Consider the following 23,492-nt stretch of genomic DNA (forward strand, 5'->3'; position numbering starts at 1 on the left):
ACTATTAATGCCCTATGCTACTTTATTTTACTTCATAGCATTCACCGCTACAGGAAATCAAATAATTTTGGTTAAATTTGTTTAACACCTGTCTTCTCCATCAAAATGTAAATTACACACGGCAAGGAATTTATCACGTCCACTGCTCTAACGCCAGTACTTAGTACTTAGAACTTAGAAGGCACAGAGTAGGTACCAAAATAATAGTGAGGTAATATAATTATTATAATGCCATAATGGTTCTTCATTTAGTAGAGCTGATATATGCAGGAAAACCACTAAGACAATGTATGTTTTTATGGCACCAAGCTTTCTATGAGCATTGGAATTGGGAAAATGAGCCAGAAATCTATGGTTATAGAAGTAAAGACAATAAACTGTTAAATAGCATTATGTCCTACATGTAGGGAGAAATAGGGTAATGTCGGAAATATTCCACTTTGAGATTTTTGTTTTCTGTTCAAGGAAATAGTGTATGAAGTCTTTCTAAGCCCACTGTGAGACAAATTGGTAGTTTTATAAGGGGTGGGGCGCAGGGAGGGTGTAAGAGGTAAAAAGTACATTAAATGAAAAAGAAGATAAAAGACATTACGTATAATAACCTACTTCAGGGACATCATGAGAAAAGAGAATTCTTTGGAAAAGACAATAGTGCTGGGAACAATAGAAGGTAGCAGGAAGAGAGGGGGACCAAATATGAGATGGACTGACTCCATACAAGAAGCCACAGGCGTGCGTCTACAGGAGCTGAGCGGGGCTGTTGAGGACAGGACATTGTGGACACCACTCATTCATTCCTAGGGTCTCTGGGAACCGGAGCTGGCTCAATGGCACGTCACACACACAGGTACCCAGCTGACCGGTGTGCCTGGGATGTGGGGTGTGTAATGGCAGGGAAAGCAGGAAAGGAAGGCAGGGGTCATGAAGTTGACTCACACTTTCCTGGGGGCCTGTAGCCCCTCTGACTGCCCTCTATTCATGAGGCAACCTCTACAGGAATTACCTAAAGATCCGAAGCCCCTCACCACAAAAACTGTGTACTTTAAAGCTTGTAAGATAGCGAAACACAGGCCTGCGGCACAGGCTCTGCTGACTTTACAAGCTCTGCCATGGCCAGACTACCCTGCTGTGCTACTAGGACTCTTTGCAGAGGTGTGAGCACCCGCAAGGGTTGGATGGTCAGGGGCAAGTGGCAGGGCTCTGTCCAGCTAAAGGGCAGCTCAGGAGCCCAGGTCAGAGGACTCTGGGACCGGAATGTGGTGTGGGACCATGGAAGGCGGATGACCTGTGGGACTGACAGATGGGGCTCCTAAGGGGCTGTGGCCTCTGCGAGGCTTTAATCAGGCTGGGCACCTGTCCCCACTTGCCTCTGCGGCGCTGCCTTGAGAGGAGGAGCTTTTCACATAGATCCGGGGTCACAGTCATCCTTTGGGAGACAGTACAAAAATCCATGAAAGATCCTTATCTGAGTGATGTGGCTCCCAAGGTAAAGCAGATTAAAACCATTGCTTCTTTGTGATCCTTGGGTGATCACCTGATCCTAACCCATATAAGGAGCCTTTGAGATCATTTATTCATTTACAAAATCTGAGTGCGTCTTATATACTTCTGTCTTCGAAGAATAAGTACGTTAAATGCTGTGGCACTGAACACTATATATAGATAATAGATACAGATATAGACATAGATATAAATATAGATATAGATAGATGTGTAATGAATGAGGAGTGTTATACAATTAAATCTGTGATTTTAGGTGAATCCTTTAGAAAACAGCCAAGAAGCGGTAAGGCAGTGGGTGGGGAAGAAGGGAAGCCAGCCAGAAGTAGGAATTTACAGACTATACTTTCATTGCAAGGGTACATGATTCTAAGACACTGAGGCTTTTACATCTAAGCAACCGGCCAGAAAGAGAAACAAGTCTGTGGAGCAGGTGGGAAGAGACTATGAACCTGCCTTGTACAACGTGGTTCTCAGGCGCTTGAAGCTGCCTGGCATGCGGCAGTGTGAGCGACTGTTTAGGAGCCACCGCATCTTGGTGATGAGGTGATGGCTGCAGGGCTGTCGATGGAGGAAATTTTGCAGGAAAAGGACAAACCTGGAGGACTGCCCAAATTTAAGGGGCAGATGATAGAAAGGAACCCAGTAAAGATGACCCACAAATAGTTGAGGAAAGCCCAGATATAATTTAAAACAAAATAACTAGTGTCTTGACATTCAAATATATAAGCATATATAATAAAGTGATATTGTAACTGGCATTCGATCAGAATGAACCCCAGAGATGGTCCAGTTGGAGGATATCTGAGGGCTAAACCCTTCGGGATAACTAACTAGTCATGGAAATATCTCTAAGAACTGAGGAGCCACTGTCCTATCAGTTCCCCTCAGGGACTATCACCTCAACTATCAAGATGTTCCCTTACAGTAAACAAAGATCCCTCTTTAATATCAGTCCATATTGTCTCTTTTCAGTTCTCTGGAACCATGCAGAATGACTAACCTCATTAACTACAAAAACTAGTTATTCATGAAAATTGTGATCAAGATATTTTTATCTTAAGCAAAAAATGCCTAATAGTTGCTTGGAAGATGATGGGGAATCATTTGCCCAAGGTAATCCACCTGCAATTAACGTTATCTACTTATGTACTAGAGCAAGGAATCATATGCATTTCTATAAAAAATATGGAAATCTGATAAGCAGAATAGTCTGAATGCCAAATAGTACTGTATTTTTAAAATTAATTTTAAGTATACTAATAAAGGTAAAAATGTTTTAGGAGGGATTTAATGAACTGTTTACTTCTTGCTTCTATACCCCCTACCCACCTCCCTGCAAAAAACCCCAAGAGTAGCTTTAGAGAAAATAAACTTAAAACAAAAATCTCAATACTGTCTCCAGCATTATACTATTTTTTTCCTTACAAATTGAGTGATATAATTTTCTTTAGCAACTTACGCAGCTTACTTCCACAACTGTAGATTTGGGGACAATTTTTGCAATCAGAATGCTAACAGAAAGCCTTGGGCCATAATTATATATCCCACCTTAGCAATTTACCATCTCCCTGTGCAGATTAACAATTGTTTAAAGAAAAGTTGTGATAATTTTGAAATGCGGTCTGCCAAGTAACCCCTGTTGGAAATACTGACTTCAAGAACACTTTCAATGCTTTCTACAAAATAAGAGATTTAGGATCTTGAGAAACTACTGTTTATAGCAAAAGCAAACTGATGAGAAACTCAGAATAGGAATTTGACTCATGTGCATGAAAAACAAGCTTACTTTTTTGACAGTTAATATTACAATAAGATCATTGTCATGCATGACATATAAGCCTTACCTATTTTTTAAATGAACTTTCAGGTTGTGATTGCTATATATACTCTACAAGGTGAATATTCTCATTGTGTTTAAGAGTCCCCAAAACTATAAACTCTGAAGACTTAATGACTACTTACAACTAGGGCCATGGTTAATAATTTTAAATCTTTGAGGCCCTCATGGCAAGCCTTAGTTCTGATTCTTTTAATTAAGTCTTTAAAGTTTCTGTCTCTGTGTTACTAAACAAAAACTCTTCTCAATTTCCAGTTTTGTAAAGTTTGTTGGAAATATTTTAAAACACAATTTTAAAATGATTTTATACACGTCGTTTATATGTCATATAAACGTTACCCTTCTCCATTTTGAATGTCAGTTTCTATTACATCCATTGCTAACTATTTACCAGTCTGTTCTTTCACTCAAGCAAAGAATGCACATGCACCTCTGAGAGAGGAAAATCAAGTAAATTCCATTAAAGTGTCTAGGCATTAAAAAAAAAAAAAAGGGCAATGCTTGATTTACCTGGTTCACTGCGAAGACGATCTGATTGTACACATCATGTTGTGTGTACACTGCATATGTGTCATCCGCTTGGTCCACATATTCTTTTAGGAAGAGGTGTTTGAATGCTATAGTGTTATCTTCCTTGAAAGCTACCACCATCTGGTTACTTAGCCCAAAAATGACCAGCTTAAGGGGAAAAAAAGAGAAAGTAAGAGGGTGAAAAAGCAACAAAATAAAGGTCTCCATATAATGATCAATTTTTATACTCAAGATTCAGTGTTTAATTAATCCTGAATATGTTCAACAGAAATTAATCTTTGGTAGCTGTGAATTAATGTGTCCATAAAGATAAGTTTGGTTTCTAGATCTAAAGTAAAGGAAAGTGGCTTTGCATCTTTTCAACACTTATTTTCATGCATGATCTCACTTATGGCATCTCCCCAGCCATCAAAAACTTCAGGAGTTCGGAAAAATCCTTTAGGAGTTCTTCAGGTATTCAGAGGAGCAAGGTCACTGTGGCTTTGGCAAGGTCACAAAATAGAAAGGTTTACTGAGAGAACGAATGATAGAAGCCCCAAAGTCTGTGCAGAGCTGGGGCGGAGGATGTTGAAGGAGCTAAGAGGGTGGCACAGAACTCAGCACTTTGGGAGGACGTAATTCAACTAGAAGAGCAGTGAGAAAAAAAATATTAGTGAAGAAACGGAGACAAGTGGTGCAGGGGCTTGAACTGCAAGTAGAGAGCTTACAAATGAATTCTTCAGGGTACAAGAAGGTACTGAAGAAGGTATACGACGTAATGTTAGAAACATCTTAAATAAGTGTAAGTCCTGCCATCGAACTATATTCCTAGGTGTAATTACCAAAACTGTGACAGTAAGACCTAAAATAAAAATGTCCATTCGACTCATCTCTAAGTTAAAGTACATTAATAGAACATATCCTTAATATTCATGCAGGATTGACCCTAAACTTCCTCATGAAACCAGTTGTTCACACATGAAAAGGCTGTTCAGCTGCACTGCTGTTGTGGTAACATAAGCTCTGTCCATCACATCCAAAACCGTACTTTACTCCGTCTCTCTCACTACACATGCTCGTGCACATAGTTTAGAACATACACTCTGACTTCAGTTCCAGAGTGAGGCAGCGTGCATTTGGTATGGGAAAAGGAACGGACACTGAGCACCTATGTGCCATACTCTGTTCCAGGAACTTTCCTCATCTAATCCCACACTATAGTTCCTAAAGGCCTATTTTACAAAATGAGTACATAAAGGCTCAGAGAAGTTAAATAATTTTTCCAAGTCATATTACCAAAAAGTGTATAGTTAAACACTTGAACCCATCTAACAGACTAAATCCAAGCTACATAAAATAATCCAGGGTCTGACCAGGAAAAATACAGACAAATCTTTTCGCCTTTCTTCTCCCCTTGTAAATGTATGCCCTATACTCTAAACATGCCTCCTCTCCGCATCTAACTCAATTCCCATTTCTGAAGAGCCTCTTTAAGCTAAAAGTCCTATTTAAGTCCCAATAAGATGACAATATATTCCAGGGCTTTCACATCTACTGAAGCTGACGACCAAAAAGCCTCCAGGGAATTCGCAAACACATTTTTACCAGTTCATTCACATGCAGTAAGACCTCCCACATGCCAGTCCTGAGCTAGACACTGAGGACACAGTGAAAGACAGTAGCCCCTGCCCTTGTGGGCTGAGAGGCAGACAGGATGACCAATGGCTGAGACAGAACGGCTATGATTCATAGGCTGAGCCAGGAAGTGGGGAAAAGTAAGGTGCCTATCATTCTACACATCTCTCTTTTGCTACCAAGACACAGTCTCCAACTTAATGAAAAGACCACCTTCTTTTTCCCTGAAAAGAGGGAATCTGTCACCAAGTTGCCCTTATTTGATTAATTACAAAGTTGTCTTTATGTAATTTTTGCTTGACTGATTGCTCAGATATAAATTAAGGAAACATCTCAATTAAGAAATCCTCAGTTCATTTCAAAAACTTACCTAATCTACCTAAACACCGTTCACATGCTTTTTACTAACAGGTTTAACATTTTAAACTACTGGCTAATTTTCTTCTTGACCATTCTAGGAAACACAAGAAGATGAGCTCCCTAAAGATTAAGGAATAATTAGATCATAAGTCTCAGAGGGAAAAAATTTATGTTTGAATTTCAGCTCTGCTCTTCTAGTTTCCTGACAATGACAGGCTATTTTACCTCACTAAGCCTCAGTCTTCTCATCTGTGAAATGGGAATACCACTACTTCTGATTTAAGAATTAAGCATGATGATGTTGAGTCCAAAACACAGTGCCCATTTAAATAGAAAATATTCATGTTCAACCTACTTTCAATGAGAGAGAATTACTCTCACCAACAGAAAAACATATCTGCGCAAGAATAAATCACAACCAGTATAAAGAATCACAAAATACAAGCTTTTCCAACTTGCCAAACATATACTGAGAGTTGAGCATCCATTTCCATGGTGATAGATTAGAGAGAGTGCCCCCACCTCTGAAGTCCTGATTCAGCCGCTGATGCTCACCTGGATAGTCACCATTGCAAGTTTTATAATTTGTATGACAAGTTTCCATGGTTTTCTACCTCGAGCCCAGAATTTCTCACAAGGATTCATGAAAAAAAATTTGAGTTTTCGCCTCATCTGGTCTTCTAATAGAAGCTCCTCAGAGGGAGATGTATTCTGGTTAAAAGTGCAGCAATTTTCCTCCTGGTGAAAGCTGCAGCTACTTATAACTACCTCAGGATTTGCCATCTCTAGAGGGAAAAAAACAAACAAACAAACAAAACTGTTTCCATTCTGTAAATAAAGACACAAGTTTATATTCTTTGCCATCTCAGGATAGTTGAAGGAGTCTAAACAAAAGATCTGGTTTCAAATAAGCACCATTGTTTTCAGCTGCACTTTAGATGTTTAGAGACTCAATTAGAATGTTACAAACCATTTTACTTTTTGTTTCAGTTATTAAATGAATTTTTACCGAGTTGAAATTTACCAAATGTAGGGGCTGCTTCTATTAGTAAAGAGTTAAAAGTGCATATACATATATACGGTATGATTGGCTTTCTGTCTCATTCAGTAGCAGTTAGAGCTTGAGTTGTGATCTGAAAGTCCAGGTCAGGGGTTCAGAGGGTAGGTGAACCTTGAAACTATATGCAAAGTGTTTTTTTAAATGTGGATATGGCCACTTTTCTTGGGGAGAGACTTAAAGATTTACCCAATTATCAAAAAAGTTTTAAATCAATGAGTGTTGTTTGGTTTTTAGCCCTGGTTCTACAACTTGACACTTTTATGACACAAGGCAAGTCACTCAGCCTCTCTGAGCCTCAGCTTTCTCTTCGGCAAAATGATTAAAACAGTAGCTGCCCTCACATGACTGTATTGAGCATTCAGTGAAAGTGCTAATAAAGCCCTTGCATAGGGTTTAACACCAAGCAGGCAGCCTCACTTTCCCTGCAGCCCCAGCAGACAGAGCAGTTTCCTAAACAGCCAACAAGGTTCTTCAGGGGCAGTGTGTGTCGCAGGGGGCTCAGCTGCTCTACCATGGGGAACACAGAAGCTCAGTATAGGTCCAAATCCCACTCATCTGCTTCCAAATTTCGGCTATTGTAAGTGCCCATCAGTAAATGAGTGAATCAAAAAACTGCGGTACATTTACACAATGGAATACTACACAGCAGGAAAAAGAAGGAGCTCCTACCTCTTGTGTCAGCATGGATGGAACTGGAGACTATTGTGCTCAGTGAAATAAGTCAAATGAAAGACAAATATGATCTCACCTACAAGAGGAATCTAATGAACAAAATAAACTAATGAGCAAAATAGAACCAGAGGCACGGAATCAGGGAACAGACTGCCAGCTGTAAGAGGGGAGGAGGGAGGTAGGGACTGATTAAGGATTAGTCAAAGAACATACATGAAGGACCTGTGGCCATGGGCAACGGTGTGAGGACTAACTACGGCAGTGGGGAGTGGGCTCAGTGGAGGGGGATGAGAGGGGAAAAATGGGACATTTGTAATAACATAAATAATAAAACATCAAAAATAGAAAAAAAATCCCAAATCCCAATCAGCATGTCACTTGTATTTGCTTTTTATTGGACACTTTACATTTCTGTAGCACATTTTACTTTTCAGAGTACTTCATCCCTATTATTTCTTTTGTCCCTTTGAAAAGGATAAGGCTGCTTTTATTGTCTTTACAGTAAGCTTTTCCAAAGTGACAAAGAAGTCACTCCAGAAACTGGGGTCTATCGTGGATTTTTGCTCCAACTAATAGTGATATTATGGAAACCTGTTCAAAATAAAATACCCGACACCACCAGGGAGAGTAGTGTCCTGCCATATAAAAGGCTGGCTCTGATAGTCTTCCAGTAACTTGTACTCAGAAATCAAGGGAGGGTTCAAACTGTATTAATACAATATTTGACGAGTCACTGTTTAGGCACCACACTGGTTTTCAAGTCTAGGATTCCACTTTTGGTTCTGATTCGAACATTCTTAGCAAACATAACATCTCTCAGCAATAGATATAGACTATAAAAACTAGTCATGGGGAAAGTTTTTAAGCTCTTGATTTAAAAAAAAAAGAAGAATAAGGATATTACTGAGTCAATGACAGATAAGACATATTTACAATAACACCTTCCAAATGAAATCATTATGACAGAACTCATAAAAGTGTGGTTTGTATGTTAAAATTCCTTTCACAGTATAAGCATAATAACTCTTAGGTAAAGATATATAGGAAAGAAAAACCTTATTAATACCTTAAGATTTTCACTCAAGAACATGCTGTGCCCTTTTTTAAAAAGGTATGATATTTTAAATCAGCATTTTAAAAGACTTATTATGGGACTTAAATCGAAGACGTTTTTATGTTGCTCAAAACTCACATATGAACACCAACATAATGAAGCTCTTAATAAAACATGTTGGTGAATTACAGATTTGAGGTCACATGAAGCCCTATTTTGAGACAGGGGAAATTAAACTTTAAACAAACTAGTCACCCGCCATGTAACAGTAACCCACAGGAACAAAGAGAAAATGAGCCAACCCCAATTAATTAATTCAGCACATTGCACCGAGCTGTCCAGACGTTACATTGTACAAAGACTAACCGCTAAACTTCCTGCAAACGTTAACTTTCTCGCCTCACTACTGCCCTTCCGATCAGGATGCACTGTGAAAACCGAAACCTGTCGAGACCACCAGCCGCTGAAGGAGGGAGGGCCCCAACCCTTCACACCCGCCCCGGAGCGCGGGTTGAGTCCGGTGTACCCCGCTGGGGGGCGCGCCCACCCACCCCGCCGGGCCCCCGACCGACCCCTGGCCCGCGCTCGCCCCCACTGACCTCGGCGGGGCGGCCAAGCAGGCGCTGCGCCGAACTGTTGCAGCTGGTACCCTACTGCCACCTGTGTCCCTTCCATAGAGCCGACGCCCGGGGGCCCGGCCCTCCCGCTTTATATCACCGCAGGCTCGCGACATCACTGTTCCTCCCTGCGCCGCGGACGCCGTGCCCACGACACCTGATGCCTCTGGGCGGTGCGGGGTTTGGCTCACCTGCGGCCGCAGCACGCGGAGGGAGTGCCGGGCAGGGGCTGCGGGGCGACCCGGACGAGCAGCGTCAGCGGGTCGGCGGGGAGGCGTTAGGTCTCCTTTGCTGCTGGGGGACGAGATGTGTCAGGGCGCCACTCTGGAAGCCTCTGAGGCTCGGCTCGGCGGGGAGGAGCCGGAGCCGGGCTGCCGAGAGCCGCTCCCGGTGGCATCCTCCCCCCCTCCGGCCGCTGGAACTCGTGCCGGTCCGCCCCACTATTCCAGTTCCCTTCCACGCCCTTCTGGGGCCGTCCTGAGGGGGGGCAGGAAGGACTAAGGAGGCTGTTAGAATGAGCCCGGCGTTCGCCGGACACCCCACCCCTTCCCCACAAGCCTCTGTAGCCTCGGTAGCCTCGGTAAACAACTCGCGCAACCCTACTCGGGCTCTGTCCGGTCGAGCACTGCTGAGAAGTGAGATGGAGTATTCGTGCTCTGGGCGGTAGAGCCGGTCCGGTCCCATTCCTCTCACGTGGTTGGGGGGATGGAGTGCGGGGCAGGAAGCCAGGATTGATACAAAGAGTCTGTCTGCTGTCAGCGTGCAGCTGTCCATTCTCATTTTTGTATACAGGGGAAATCATGTAGTGTAAGACTTTTCAGGTCTGAGATTTGTTCCCTCTCTTAGGCCTTCCAGTTTCACAAAATTGCTATGAAATTAATGAACTGTTGACTAGACGCCTCTAGACCAGGTGCTGGGACAGAAAGAGCTCTGGAAAGCTCTTAGAAGTAATGGAACTAGAAATACTTGAGGTCGTGACAAAGACTCTGTGCCTGGCCAGACTTTAGGTTCCTAAACTTTCTTCTAGGCTTATTTGTGCATTTCCTTAGTAAAATCCAGTTTTAGCAAGAACCTTGCTAAAATCAATTTACAGAACTCCCTTGCCCCCCACAACATATGCACCCCCAGTATCTGAGGGGGTTCCTCATCTTTCATCATCCCTCAGGTGATGTCTGATCACTCTGGCCAGTTTTGAGTTAGGCAGGTTTAGCCAGAACTTCCTTCACCCTATTGTTTTCATCCACTGGACCATACCAAATTTAGAGTTGAACTCCATCTCTCTGCCCAGCTGTAAAACCGCATTGCAGTGGTCCCTATAACTACCTCTACGATCCTGAATAAAGTCTGCCTTACACCTTTAACAAGTGCCATTGAATATTTTTTTTCTTTAAGTGTAGACCTCCAGGCATAGCCTTTTTCTTTATTTATTTTTTAAAATCAAACCTTAGTTTACTTCTTATCAGGAATAGATCAAGAACTTTGATTAATTTGCATTACAACCACTTTGGATATATTTTAATTGATTTTGGGGTGGGTGAGTTTGTAAAAATCACTGAACTTTCATAACAGGTAATTCCCTAAATTATATCGAGAGTTGTCAGATCCTTTACAAAATCTTTTTCAAATCCTAAACCAGTTTGCATGGATAATTTATAAGTGGAAATATCTTTTCTTGAGGCAGGGTACAAGAATCATATGCTGTTCATTAACCCAAATCCCAAGTGCTATGAACAAGATAGATACTCCAAAGGCTATATTTGGCATACTCAACTCTCAAGTGCAATTCGGAAAATATAATTTAATCTCTAACGCCCATATGCCTCCACATACTTTAACACCATTTCCTTACAATAACAGTAAAATCATCTTGACAATGGGAGTATGAAATCCTTGATTTTTCTGGAACAATCTAAACTTTGGAGAGGTTCACAGGTATAAATGATACCCCTGACTTAACCCTACAGTAGATTTAAGTAGACTAGTGAACAGAAAAAGCCAGGCTTTGGACTCAGATGGATGGGGGCCCAAATTCCCTTCTGTTCCACTTACACAGTGACCTCCAGGAACTGCTTAACCTCTTCACCTCCCCTTTCCTTCTATGTATAATCCATTGTAATAGGATGCATGCAAAGCACTCATTATTGTGCCTGGCATATTTTATGTGCTTATAAATGTTGATTTGGTGGGGGGAGGTTCTAAAGTAGTGAGTCAACCATGTTCATGAATTGCAAAACAATAAGATGTTAATTCTCAGCAAGTTTATTTATAAATTCAATCTAGTATCAATCAAAATTCCAGCAAGCTGTGTGTTATAGAAATTGCCAAGCTAATTCTAAAATTCATATGGAAATGCAAAAAAAACTAGAATAAACAAACAATTTTTAAAAATAAGGACAAAATTGGAGGACTTATCCTATCTGATTTCAAGACAGGTTGGTATGTATATAGAGATATATAGAATACATGTAGACAATGGAACATACTAGAGAGTCCAGAAATAGATTCACACATATATCAGTCAATAAGTTTTTGACAAAGGTGCCAGAAACAATGTAAAGGGGAAAATGAAAACTTAACAATCCACATAGCCATACTATTGAATTAAATGAATATACTGACACCAAGTCAAAAAGAAGACAGGAAACTCTGCCACGCAGAGTCAAAGATCAAGGTCAGTGTTTTGGAGGCACGACAGGAGCACAGCAGAGAAGCAGTTAAAATCTAAGTAGCCAGGCTTGCCTGTAATTGTCATGTTACGGGTGTATGTTCCTGGTCCTGCTGGTAATTAGTTCATGCAAATGCAACAAAGACTAATAAGCGTGTATACATACTATACGTTGTGCTAATCCAATGAATGGCATTTCAAGAAATAATAAGTTTTCCAAACAAAACTCCCTAAATTGGTGATTTCAACATATTTTTATGCAACAATATTGATCTTGCTAGGACACCCAAATGTCACATTAGCTGAATACTACCCAATCATGTTTGCTGCATTTTCCAGTGTTTGAATATTCAGTAAATAATGTAGTTCTTTGTAAAATAGACAAAATATTTTCACTGTTACAAAAGTAAATGAGAATTCTGGTCCAGAAGGTGGGGTAGGTAAACTCTGTAAACATCTCCTCCCACAATTACATCAAGTTTACAACTAAATTATCGAACAACCATAATTGAGAACCACCTGAAGCCTAGCTAAAAAGAATTCCTAAAGCTAAGGATATTAAAATGTCATGTGGAGATGGGTAGGAGGGCCAGACACATATAATGGGCAGGCCCCACACCCATGGTGTGGTGATTAAGAATTGAAAGGGATCCCTGGCTGCTGTGGCTTAATTGGTTGGAGTGTTGTCCAATAACCAAAAGGCTGTGGGTTTGATTTTCGGTCAGGGCACATACCTAGGTTGCAAGGTTCAATCCCTGGTCTGAGTACATACAGAAGCAACCAATCAGTGCTTCTCTTTGGCATTGATATTTCTCACTTTCCCTTTCTCTCTCTCTAAAAGCAATAAAAATGTCCTTGGGTGAGGATTAAAAAAAAGGAATTAGGGGGAATATCTCTTCAGGAGTCCTCCCTAAGAAGTAAAAAGTTCCAGCCTCACACCAGGCTTCCCAGCCTGAGGCAGCCGTGCCAGAGAGAAGGATACCCATAACATCTGGCTGTGAAAACTAGCAGGGATGGTGTCCTAGAAAGACAAAGGGCTGCTGGAGACCAAGACATTGTTCTTAAAGGGCCCATAAACAGACCTACAAATTTATTTGCTGTCATCCTCATTGCAGGGGCAGAAGCTGCAAAGGAGCCAGGAAATGCAGGGGAGAACTAAATTGACTAACTTCAGGGCAAGGGCTGAAGGGGCAGGTGTTGGAGCAACTTTCTCTAGCGACAGAAGCAGTGGTATGTGCCATTGTTTCTTTGTTGAGCTCACCTTCTTACCCAGTCAACCTGGCACAGGCAGATGCCAAATCTGTGCTCTCCATTAACCTGGCAAACACCTCTGCCTAGCTCTGATGATTCCCACCCAACTTGCAATCTTGGCTGGAACCTCTTTTAGTGGCTCCCCCACACAAATGGCCTACCTCAGCTCATGCTGCAGACTTTCCCAATATCTCTCAAAGGTCCACAAACCCCAAACAAGCCACTGTGTTTATTGTAGCTCTTGCTAGGTGACCCCAAGTCCACCAAAAGCAACAACTGGTCTCAATGTTCATTGTCACTCCCATTGAGTGGCCCCAAGCCTAGCATAAGCAATGGCCAGTCTTGGCCTGGAACTTAGGTTCAACTGAGTGGCCACAAGCCTGGCACACGTGGTGGCTGACCTCAGCCTACACTGGAGACTCCCTAAAGAGCCTCCCAGACTCAACACACTGAGGGCCAGTTTCAGACCGGACCAAACCAACTCCCCCAGTGACACATCCCGAGGGGGGGTCTCAGAAGGCACCAGAGCCTTGCCAAAGTGACTCTTATTCTGTAGGATTTGACCCCCACACAGCAGGTCATTTGCTGTAGTCACAGACAGCCCTCATAGCCAATGAACCTGAGAGTCAAACCCACTCACTGACATGTCAACAGCAATCAAAACCCAACTACATAGGAAGGCACACACAACCCTCTCAGGGGATACCCCTGAAGCAGTTGGCTTAGGAGACCGCACCACGCGACCCCACAGGATACCTTCTATATAAGGCCACTCTGTCAAGACAAAGAGATGTCATAGATCTACATACATAGAAGCAAACAGATCAAGTCAGCCAAAATGAGAAGATGAAGAAACATGCCCCAAATGAAATAGGACAAAACTTCAGAAAAAGAATTAAATAAAATAGAGACAAATAATTTAAAAGATACAGAGTTCAAAACACTGGTTATAAGTATGCTCAAGGAACTTAAGGGAAGAATAGATAAACTCAGTGAAAATATCAACGAAAAGATAGAAAATCCAAAAAGAACCAGTCAGAACGGAAAAATACAATAACTAAGGTTGTGTAAAAAAAAAAAAAAAAACACTAGAAGAAATCAACAGCAGATTAGATGAAGAAGAGGATCAGTAAGCAATCTGGGAGACAATGTAGTGGTAAACACCCAATTAGAGCAGCAAAAGAAAAAAGAATTTAAAAAATGAGAATAGTTTAAGGAACATCTGGGTCAACATCAAGCATACCAATATCCACACCTTAGGTGCACCAGAAGGAGAAGAGAGAGAGCAAGGGATCAAACACCTATTTGAAGAAATAATGACTGAAAACTTTCCTGACTTGCTGAAGGAACTAGACATACAAGTTCAGGAAACACAGAGAGTCCCAAACAAGATGAACCCAAAAAGGACTACACAAAGACACATCATAATTAAAATGTCAAAGGTTAAAAACAAAGAGAAAATCTTAAAAGTAGCAAAAGAAAAGCAGTTAGTTATGTGCAAGGGAGTTCCTATAATACTGTCACCTAATATCTCAGCAGAAATTTTACAGGCAATAAGGGAATGACATGAAACATTCAAAGAGGTAAAAGGCATAGATCTACAACCAAGATTATTCAATTAGCAAGACTATCAGTTAGAATTGAAGGAGAAATAGTTTTCTCAGGCAAGAAAAAGCTGAAGGATTTTGTCACCTTTAAACTAACATTACAACAAATGTTAAAAGAACATCTTTAAGTAGAAAAGATAAAAACAGTATAGAGTTGCCTCAAAAAATTAAAAATGAAACTGCCTTATAACCCAGCAATTCCACTTCTGGGAATTTATCTAAAGAAACACAAAACACTAATTTGAAAGAATATATGCACCCCTATGTTCACTGCAGCATTTTTTACAATAGCCAAGATTTGTAAGCAGCCCAAGTGCCCATTAGTAGATGAGTGGATAAAACAGCTATGGTACATTTACACAATGGAATTCTACCTGGCCATAAAAAGAGGAAACTTTTACCCTTTGCAACAATATGGATGGACCTGCAGGATATCATGCTAAGTGAAATAAACCAGTCAGAGAAAGATAATTACCATATGATATCACCTCATGTGTGGACTGTAATGAACAAACTGAGCTAACAAGCAAAACAGAGGCTGACTCATAGATGAAGAGCAGCTGACAGCTCAGGATAGGGGAACTTCAAGGGTGAGGGATAAAGCTAAAAAGAGAAAGAACCCATGGACACGGACAACAGTCTGTTGATTGGGGTGGGAGAAGGAGGTGAATGGAGGTGGAAGAGAATATAAGGGGGATAAATGGTAATGGAAAAATATAAAAAATAAAATACTATGAATAGAAAAAAGATAAAATATGAATAAGGAAATATAAGAAAAAATTCTCACTGAAAAAGGCAAACACTAAAAACAGTTGATCAGCTAACTATAAAGCTAATACAAAGGTTAAAAGACAAAAGTAGAAAGACTTCATGTCATTACAACAATAAATTAAAAGATACACACAAACACATGTGCAAAAGAAGTAAATAATGATAAAAACAAGCAGAGGTGGTGAGTAAATATTATAGTGATTTTAATCAACTGAACATAGCTTGGTGTATATGAAGACTTCTCAAAAATCCTGTGTGATTTAGAGTAACATAGCTCAGCTGGAAGTCTCATAGCATAGGTATTATTCAGCATAGGTATTAAGTCTTGTACATGACATCCCTATGTTTCCCCTTTCTGTCTCTTCACATTTATACCACTCATTTTCTTTCCATCTCTTTTTTTTTCATTAAAATGTTTATGTATTCAACAAGTATTTATTGAGGACTTCCTATATTCTAGTAAATGTATTAGGTACTATTGATAGAAATATGAATAAAATATAGATCCTACTCTTGAATATCTTAGAGTGTAGAAGATAATGTTTTTTAATTTTGAGAAAATTTCAAATGCAGTCAAGTACAAAGAAAAAAACACTAATCCCACTAATTCCTTACAACCCCCAAATTCAACAATCTTACATTTCATTTTGTTTCTAGTCTTTATATTTTACAAGAAATAATATAATAAAACATTATAAAGTTAACCATCCCTTTCCAAATGCAACATTTTGTCACAAATTTGTGTGAATCTCCATTCATTTATATTTTTCTTACATACATGTATCCATTATATAGAAATCATTTGTGCATATTTTTGTACACAAAGAAGGAATTGCTCTGTACATAATCCTCAACATTTACCTCATGATTTTGGTTCTGTGCTACATCCATGCAAGTTTATTTAACAGCTTTATGGTGATTAATTGACTATACCATACCATTTTATCCATTTTCCTGTTGATGGACATGTAGGTTGTTTTCATCTTTTGCCATTACAAAAAAATTCTCCAGTGAACATCTATGAATCATTTTCTCATGCACATGGGTAACAGTTCCTCTAAGGTAAATATCTCAAGTAGAATTGCTAGACTATAGAATATCTATGTTTTCATTTTTAATAAATACTGCCAAATACTCTCTGAAATGATCATTCCAAACCATTTAATAAACAATTCTGGTGCACCTTCTATATGGCAGGCATAAATTTAGGCACTGGGGATGCATCAGTAAAAAAGACAAAAATTTCTGTCCTTGTGGAGTTTACATCTTAGTGGACAAAGTCAATGACCACAATAAGTAAATTACAGAGTGTGTCAGAAGGTGATAAATTCTATGGAAAAAAATACAGCAAAGAAAGGAGAATCAGGAGTGAACAGTTGTCATTTTTAAGTAGGGTGGGGGTAGAGCTCATTGAGAAGTTAACATTTGAGCAAAAACTTGAAGGATATCTGGTTCAAGTGTTCCAGAGAGAGGACTATGTCAGAGCAAAGCGGGAGCGTGCCTGGTTTCTTGGAGTAAAGCCAAGGAGGCCAGTGTGTCTGTAGCAGTGTGAGCCGTGGGGAGGAAGCTAAAAGCCATGGCCAGGTTATGCTGGACCTTGTAGGCCATTATGGGGACTTCAGATTTTACACAGAAGGAAATGGGAGCCATTGGAGTGTTCTGAGCAGAGGACTGGCATGATTTGACTTCTGTTTTAAAAATGTACCCATCTTGCTGCAGTATTGAAAATATTTTCCCAGAGGGTGAAAGAGGGAAGCCGAGAAGTCAAGGATAACTCTCAGGTTTTTGCCTGAGCAACCATAACAATGCAATTGCCATCAGTTGATGTGAAGAAGACTACAGGACGGGCAGGTCAGCAGGGAGACATCGGGAGCGCGGCTCTGAGTGTGTTTGACGTGTCTGTTGAGTGTTTCTCAGGCCATGAAGCTACTGTTGCAGCCTGCTTGGTTTGGCTTTATTTTCACTTCTCTCACAAGCTGATAATTCTGTAAAAGACAGTTCAAATAAATTGCTAGAAAAATGGAATGAAGATATTTAAAATATTAATCTCAATTTTGTTGATACGTAACAAAATAATCTGTCAAATTGCTATTGAGTTTTAAAATACTTCAATTCTGTACTTCCTTTGCTGCAGATAGGTAACAAATATTTCATGGACTAGTGGACTAGTAATGTCTATTTCCCGACTGGCTCTGACACCAGGGACACCCTTTGAATAACTCTCTATTAGACATCCAAGTGGAAATGTCTAGTAGAAAGGTGAATATTCAAATATCTCTTTTATCATCACCAAAGGATGGAGGCAATGTCTATAAATTCACTTTGAACATAATTTAAGATTAAATTTGGTTCAACAACTAACTATTCATTGGGTATGTACTTCATCTGAGACACTGTGCTGGCCCATATACCTAGCAGAAATAGGGAAACACGGATTTCTGTTAACAAAGATGTATTCTCTTTATTTATATTTGAAATAATTTATTGAGCATAGTTTTCTGAACTAGATAGTTTACTAGGAGCACATTGAACTGTTTAAAATTTAGATATTAAAACTGGCTGAACTCAGAGATGGGAGCATTATCTTTTGATCGAACCTTACAATTTGTAGCCTCACACGACAAAAATATTTAACACAGGCTTTATTTGAAATCCGAAGCTGCCTTTTTGGTAGAGGGGAGAATTCGTTTTATCTCTCTCCTGATATATGAGTAGTTCCCTGTGGAAACCCAAACCAACTGACAACCTATTTCTAGTTCATTACGTGAAGTTTCATTTCTCTTGAAGAATATCCCCTAAGACAGCAACATGGCTGCTCTCTCTTTTTGTCTGGCTAGGCTCTGATTATCATCCCAGATTTTGCAGGTGTAAAACTGAAATATAGAGAGTTTAATAGCTTGCCTGATGTCGCTTATCTAGCAAGTGACAAATTGAAGTTTCAACGTAATTTTCTAACTTTAAGGACAATATTATTTGAGTGACTCTGCTTTAAAAATTATTTAAAGTGCCTTCATTATATATGTAGAACTGATATTTCACTGGCTCTTGATGCCTGTGGATATTGTATTAATAGTACTATCATCACCACACAGTGGCTCTTCCACCACCAACTGTTTAAGTATAGAAAGTAGAGTCTCACCTGTGCTCATGAAGAAGTCCACTCCGTACCACATGGCCCTGTATTTTCCTCCTCAGCTCCTGAATTTGCTCCGCTAGAGGCATCTGCTACCCACAGCCTGCAGACGACCTGTAGGGCCCCGCTTTCCCTTCCAGAAAAACCAGCAATTTGGGGTGGTGCGGCGGGGTAGGGGGGTAGGTGGAGTACTGTGTCCTCTTTAGCCTCCATTAGACCCAAATTCTGTGCAGAAATGGTTAAGAATGCCTTTCTCCTCACTTTAGTGTTGCACATATTCCAATTTCTTACTGAAGTTTTAGTCCTTTTTCTAGAATTGCCACATTTGGTCCTGCCTATCTAACTTTGTTCCCAAGTCAAACTTTCCTGTCTGTTTTCTCATTTCTGAAGGTGACTACTCTTCTGGGATGCTCTCAGTTCCTCATGCAATCAGGTGTGATGGCTTCCCCAGGCAGATTATCAAAACCCCAGCAGTTTAGGACTCAAACAGGGAAACTTCCTTCCCTACCACCTTTTCTCCCTCCCAAGCATACTGACACAGACAAACAAAACAGAATGACTCCTATTCAGTGTCCTCAACCCTTACTTTCTGAGCTGTTTTCTTTCTAAATCTCCAAATAGACATCCCCTGGAGCTGTCTCTAAAGAAAAGACAGTGAAAGGCTTGACTCACCCAAATCACAAGATTATAATCTTTACTTCCTTAAATCTGACTGCAAAGCATTATGGATTTTTTAAGAGAAGGAAATTTTTTGAAAAAATACAAAGAAGGTTTTGTTAGAGAGCTTCTCCTAAATTTGCTTTAAATGTAGTCAACACATATTTTGTTAAATACCCATGTCAGACACTGTGTCAGACAGTGGAAATATAGAAACCAGACACCATCTTAGTCCTCGAGTCCAGTGGGAGGAACATCCATATAAACAAGCCATTGCAACAAACTGTAATAGTTCCTATAGTGGACAGAGAAAAGAGTGACTAATTCTTCTAGGTGCCTGTATGGCTTTAAAGAAAGGTGATATTTGAGTTGCATCTTGAAAAGTAAATAGGAGTTTACCAAGTAATGAAGATGAAGAAAGGAGTTTTAGAGTTGGGTAGAGGTAGAAGTAGAAACAGCAAGATGGACAGATGCACAGATGTGAAAGGTATAGCACATTTGGGGGGTGATCAAGAGCTCCGTGTAACCAGGGCTCTGCCTCTCAACCTGGGACGTGCAACCTCCTGTGCTGTGTAGCAGTATGCTGTGGAAAAACACAGAATGAGCATGTCACAGCTGCCTGGGGCTTCATTGAGTGTATTCAATTTCATGCCAATTTTAGTTAATAGTTAAAATCACTATTGATTTTAGACATTTTTTCAGTCTTTTTGAAATATAATGACATATAACATTGCATAAGGATTTCAGGCATTTTTAATAGTTAAAATAAACATGAATACACTGTAAAGCAGAATAAATTATTTATATGAAACAAATATCCATTTCAAGCTATAATGCCTCTTTCCATCAATCTATTACCAACACCCTATCCCTATGGTTTCATGGTCTTCAGCTATTATGGACTTAGTTGAGAAGCACTAAGGCAAAAATGCTGGGTTAAGCTAGGGAGAGAGGCAGGAAATCAGGTTAGAAAAATAGCTCCTTATCTCCCAGGTATCTTTAAAATATCTTTCGGAATCCTAATTGTATAGGGTTTCATATGCCAGATTGAGGATACGTAAGCAGGTGATGTCAGGATTGAATATTCGTAGTAAAATGCTCCTCGGCAATTTGGCAAAATAAATTAAAAAGGAGGAGACAGCACAAGTCAACAGACTATGACTACCATCTAGGTGAAAGGTGATGCCTATGTGAAATAAGGCAGAAGCAGTGAGGATGGCCAAGAAGAGACGAATTATTTGAAGGCTATTTAGAAAATGAAAACAATAACAGAGCGACAGGTTGACTGTGGGCAGTAGAAGAGGGGTCAGGGATAATTCAGATTTCTGGTTCTTCAAACTGATGGACAATGGATACTATTACCTGAGGTAGAAAATAAAGGAGGGTAAAAGCTTTCGAAGATACCTGAAAGATAGCTGAAAGACGATGAGTTGACTCTGCTAAATCGTGATGCTTATGGTACAGTAATTCATTCACTCACTCATTCATTCAGTATCTTCACTTAGCAACCATCAAGCATGGTGAACTAACCTGGACACATGTTTAGAAATGTCCAATAAGGAGTGGAAATTCAGGTCTGGAATTGAAGAGATGGAGAGTAAGTATAGAAACAGAAGTCACTAATGTGTTTAGAGAAATGGCTGAACCAAAGGGAGCCGATATGATGGCAGCAGGAGGGTGCAAAGGGTGAGAAAAGCATCAGGACTGAGCCCAGGGAGAAACTTAGCTTTCAGTGTGGGGAGTGGGGGAGCCTGGAGAAGGGCTGTCACAATGATAAGCTCTTCTCCTGCTTTGTTTTGAAAAAGTGACTTGAAAAAATGACCCCTTCGGTAAAGTTTATTTGCATTTTGCAAACAAACTCTTTAGAAGTTTGAAATAATGTGTACGATCTCCCTACACATCATGTAAAGTCTTACCTAGTTAGGGATCGTTAAGTCTCAGATATGTCAACAAGCCTTGTCTCCATTAAGTATTTTCATTTAAATTGCGTGTCCAAAATTAATTTAGACCAATTACAGCAGTCAGTTGCATTGCTTTATTAAATTCTGCCAGCTTACAAATAATCAGTTATAATTATTTTTTAAAGGACGGGAGAAACAGTGTTCAGAGAGAGGCGCTTCGTTGTATGAATCCCATAGGACTCATAACAGCGGATATAATGAACCTTGCCGTTCCTCGGGGATTTAATCTTCTTCCCCTGAGACTCATACTTAAAATGTGAGTTAAACTCTCTACAAAAGTTACTTTGAGAAGAGTAAAAGGTAACGCTTCAGAAGATGATCAAACTGGATTCTCTCTCCTGCACACTGGAATCCAGGGCAGGTTTCTGGGAGGACCCAGCTTGCCGTGGGGTAAGCAAGGCAGCAGCTCTAAGATGCTAACTCCGCAGTCTTCCCATCACATTGCCCTTCCTGCTGCTAGAGCCCACACCTGGTGTAGAATCCTTTTGAAAAGGTGTCTTCTTCAGGTACGCTTGCGCTGGACCAAGCCGGTCACACCTGGGGTCACGCTGGGCCACTGTCCTCAATATACTCCAGTTGCACAACTCCGTCCTTGCAAGTGGAAAACTGTGAGCCTGGCACTCTTTCCATTGACGTGACGTTTTCAGCATAGCAACCAATCACAAGCCTTTCCCGAGAGACCGTTAGGGAACGGAAACCGAATTGGTATTGGTGCGTTGTCAGTCTCCGCCGAGTCACCGCCTCTTTTATCTTAGCAACGGATGCGTCACAGCAACAGACTGCAGAGGAGCTCCGGTTTGAGCTCTTGCGGCTTGTTTTTCTGAGAGGAGAGTCACACTTCCATCTTCCGCGCCAGAAGGCGTTTTTCCCTAGGGTACTGCAAAGAGGCTGCTTTTCTCTTCAGTTTAGCAGAATCAGGTAAGAGAAGCTCTGAATAGGAGAGGAGGCTTGGAAAACAATTATTTTAGTCTTTAAAGAGCACCGGAACACTCGCTGTGTCACCTATATGCTAAAAGCAGTGAAGACAGCAAAAAAAAAAAACAAAAAAAAAACAAAAAAAAAACAGTACAAAACTTTTCCTGCTTTTAAAGAACTTCCAGCCTAGCCAGGAGACAAAAATAGCAACAACGAGAGAGCAATAACGACACTCTTAAGAACTTTGAAGTAAGGTACTGAGTCTTGTTCACAGGTCTTGTTATCTCCCTGTGTCTACCACGTGTCTGGCACATAGTGGGAGCTCAATAAATATTGGATGAATGGATGGATGGTGGGTATCAGTATCAGAGAGCAAAAAAGAAAATAATAAATGTAGACTGAAGTAGTTAGGGAGGCAACCTCAGGATCATTAAGAGAGGGCCGGAGTAGAAGAAAAGTGAAGAAAATGAACGGTGAAACATTAACTCTTTGAAAGTAAGGACCTTGTCTTACTCATCTACTGACCTCCAGTACCTCAACTTTTCTTTACTTTTGCCCAGTGTATGCTGAATGCTGAATAAATTCAAAGCAATTTCCAGGCCCCCTGCCTTTGCAAAAGCCTGGCATAATTATGTACACTACAGTGTGGTTAGAAAGCATCAAGGAGAACAAAATTGTTTACATCTCTGCGTGAGAAAGTTGGGGAGGCTTAGGAGAGAGGGTTATATTGGAGTTGAACCTTGCAGAATGAGTAAGACTTCAGCCAGCAGAGAAATGTGCACATGGTGCGGAGCAGGTGCGGCGGGGAGGGAGGAGGATTCCCCACAAAGGGAGTCAGGAAGACTGTTGGGAGATACCGGCAGGGACTGTTTAGAGAATGGAGAGTAATGGAAAGGCTGGAGTAGAACTTGAAGGTGAATTTGGTGAGGCAGACTGTGAAGGGCGTTAAAAGTGATGCTTACACGCTTTTCTTGTTTTGCAAAGCCTGGTCTGCAGACCACCTGTGCAAGACTGCTTCATAGTGAATTTTAAAATGCAGGCTTGCCCAGACTTGAAGAATCACAGTGGCTCCAGGAAGTTCGCATTTCAAATGAGCCCCATTTCTCCACTAATGGAGGAGAGTGTAACTATGGACAATAGAGACCCACATTATTATATTCCCCAGTATACAAGGAAATGTCTTGTTAAGTTCTGCATTTTGGAAAGAGAGGTCTGAAGGTCTGTCCTATGGGTGACTGTTGGAACAGAGTCAGAGAGGCCAGTTAAAAATGTCCTTGGTCTGGT

The 23,492-nt window shown here is 40.6% G+C and overlaps 1 protein-coding gene across 1 annotated transcript in view; it reads right to left on the minus strand.

Moving 5' to 3' along the window:
• MCOLN3 (mucolipin TRP cation channel 3) overlaps nucleotides 1-9,590 on the minus strand; it is a 35,615-nt gene extending 26,025 nt beyond the window's left edge. Inside the window, exons 1-3 of the mRNA XM_054566833.1 lie at nucleotides 9,440-9,590; nucleotides 6,401-6,630; nucleotides 3,851-4,018 (exon numbers count right to left, since the gene is read on the minus strand). Of these exons, the coding sequence (XP_054422808.1) occupies nucleotides 3,851-4,018; nucleotides 6,401-6,628 (396 nt within the window). The 5' untranslated portion in view covers nucleotides 6,629-6,630; nucleotides 9,440-9,590. The remainder of the gene's footprint in view (nucleotides 1-3,850; nucleotides 4,019-6,400; nucleotides 6,631-9,439) is intronic.
• Nucleotides 9,591-23,492: the final 13,902 nt, after the last annotated feature.

Source organism: Pteronotus mesoamericanus, unplaced genomic scaffold, assembly GCF_021234165.1.
Source record: "Pteronotus mesoamericanus isolate MK-2021 breed Mesoamerican mustached bat unplaced genomic scaffold, CSHL_Meso_final contig_181, whole genome shotgun sequence".
Lineage (NCBI taxonomy): Eukaryota > Metazoa > Chordata > Mammalia > Chiroptera > Mormoopidae > Pteronotus > Pteronotus mesoamericanus.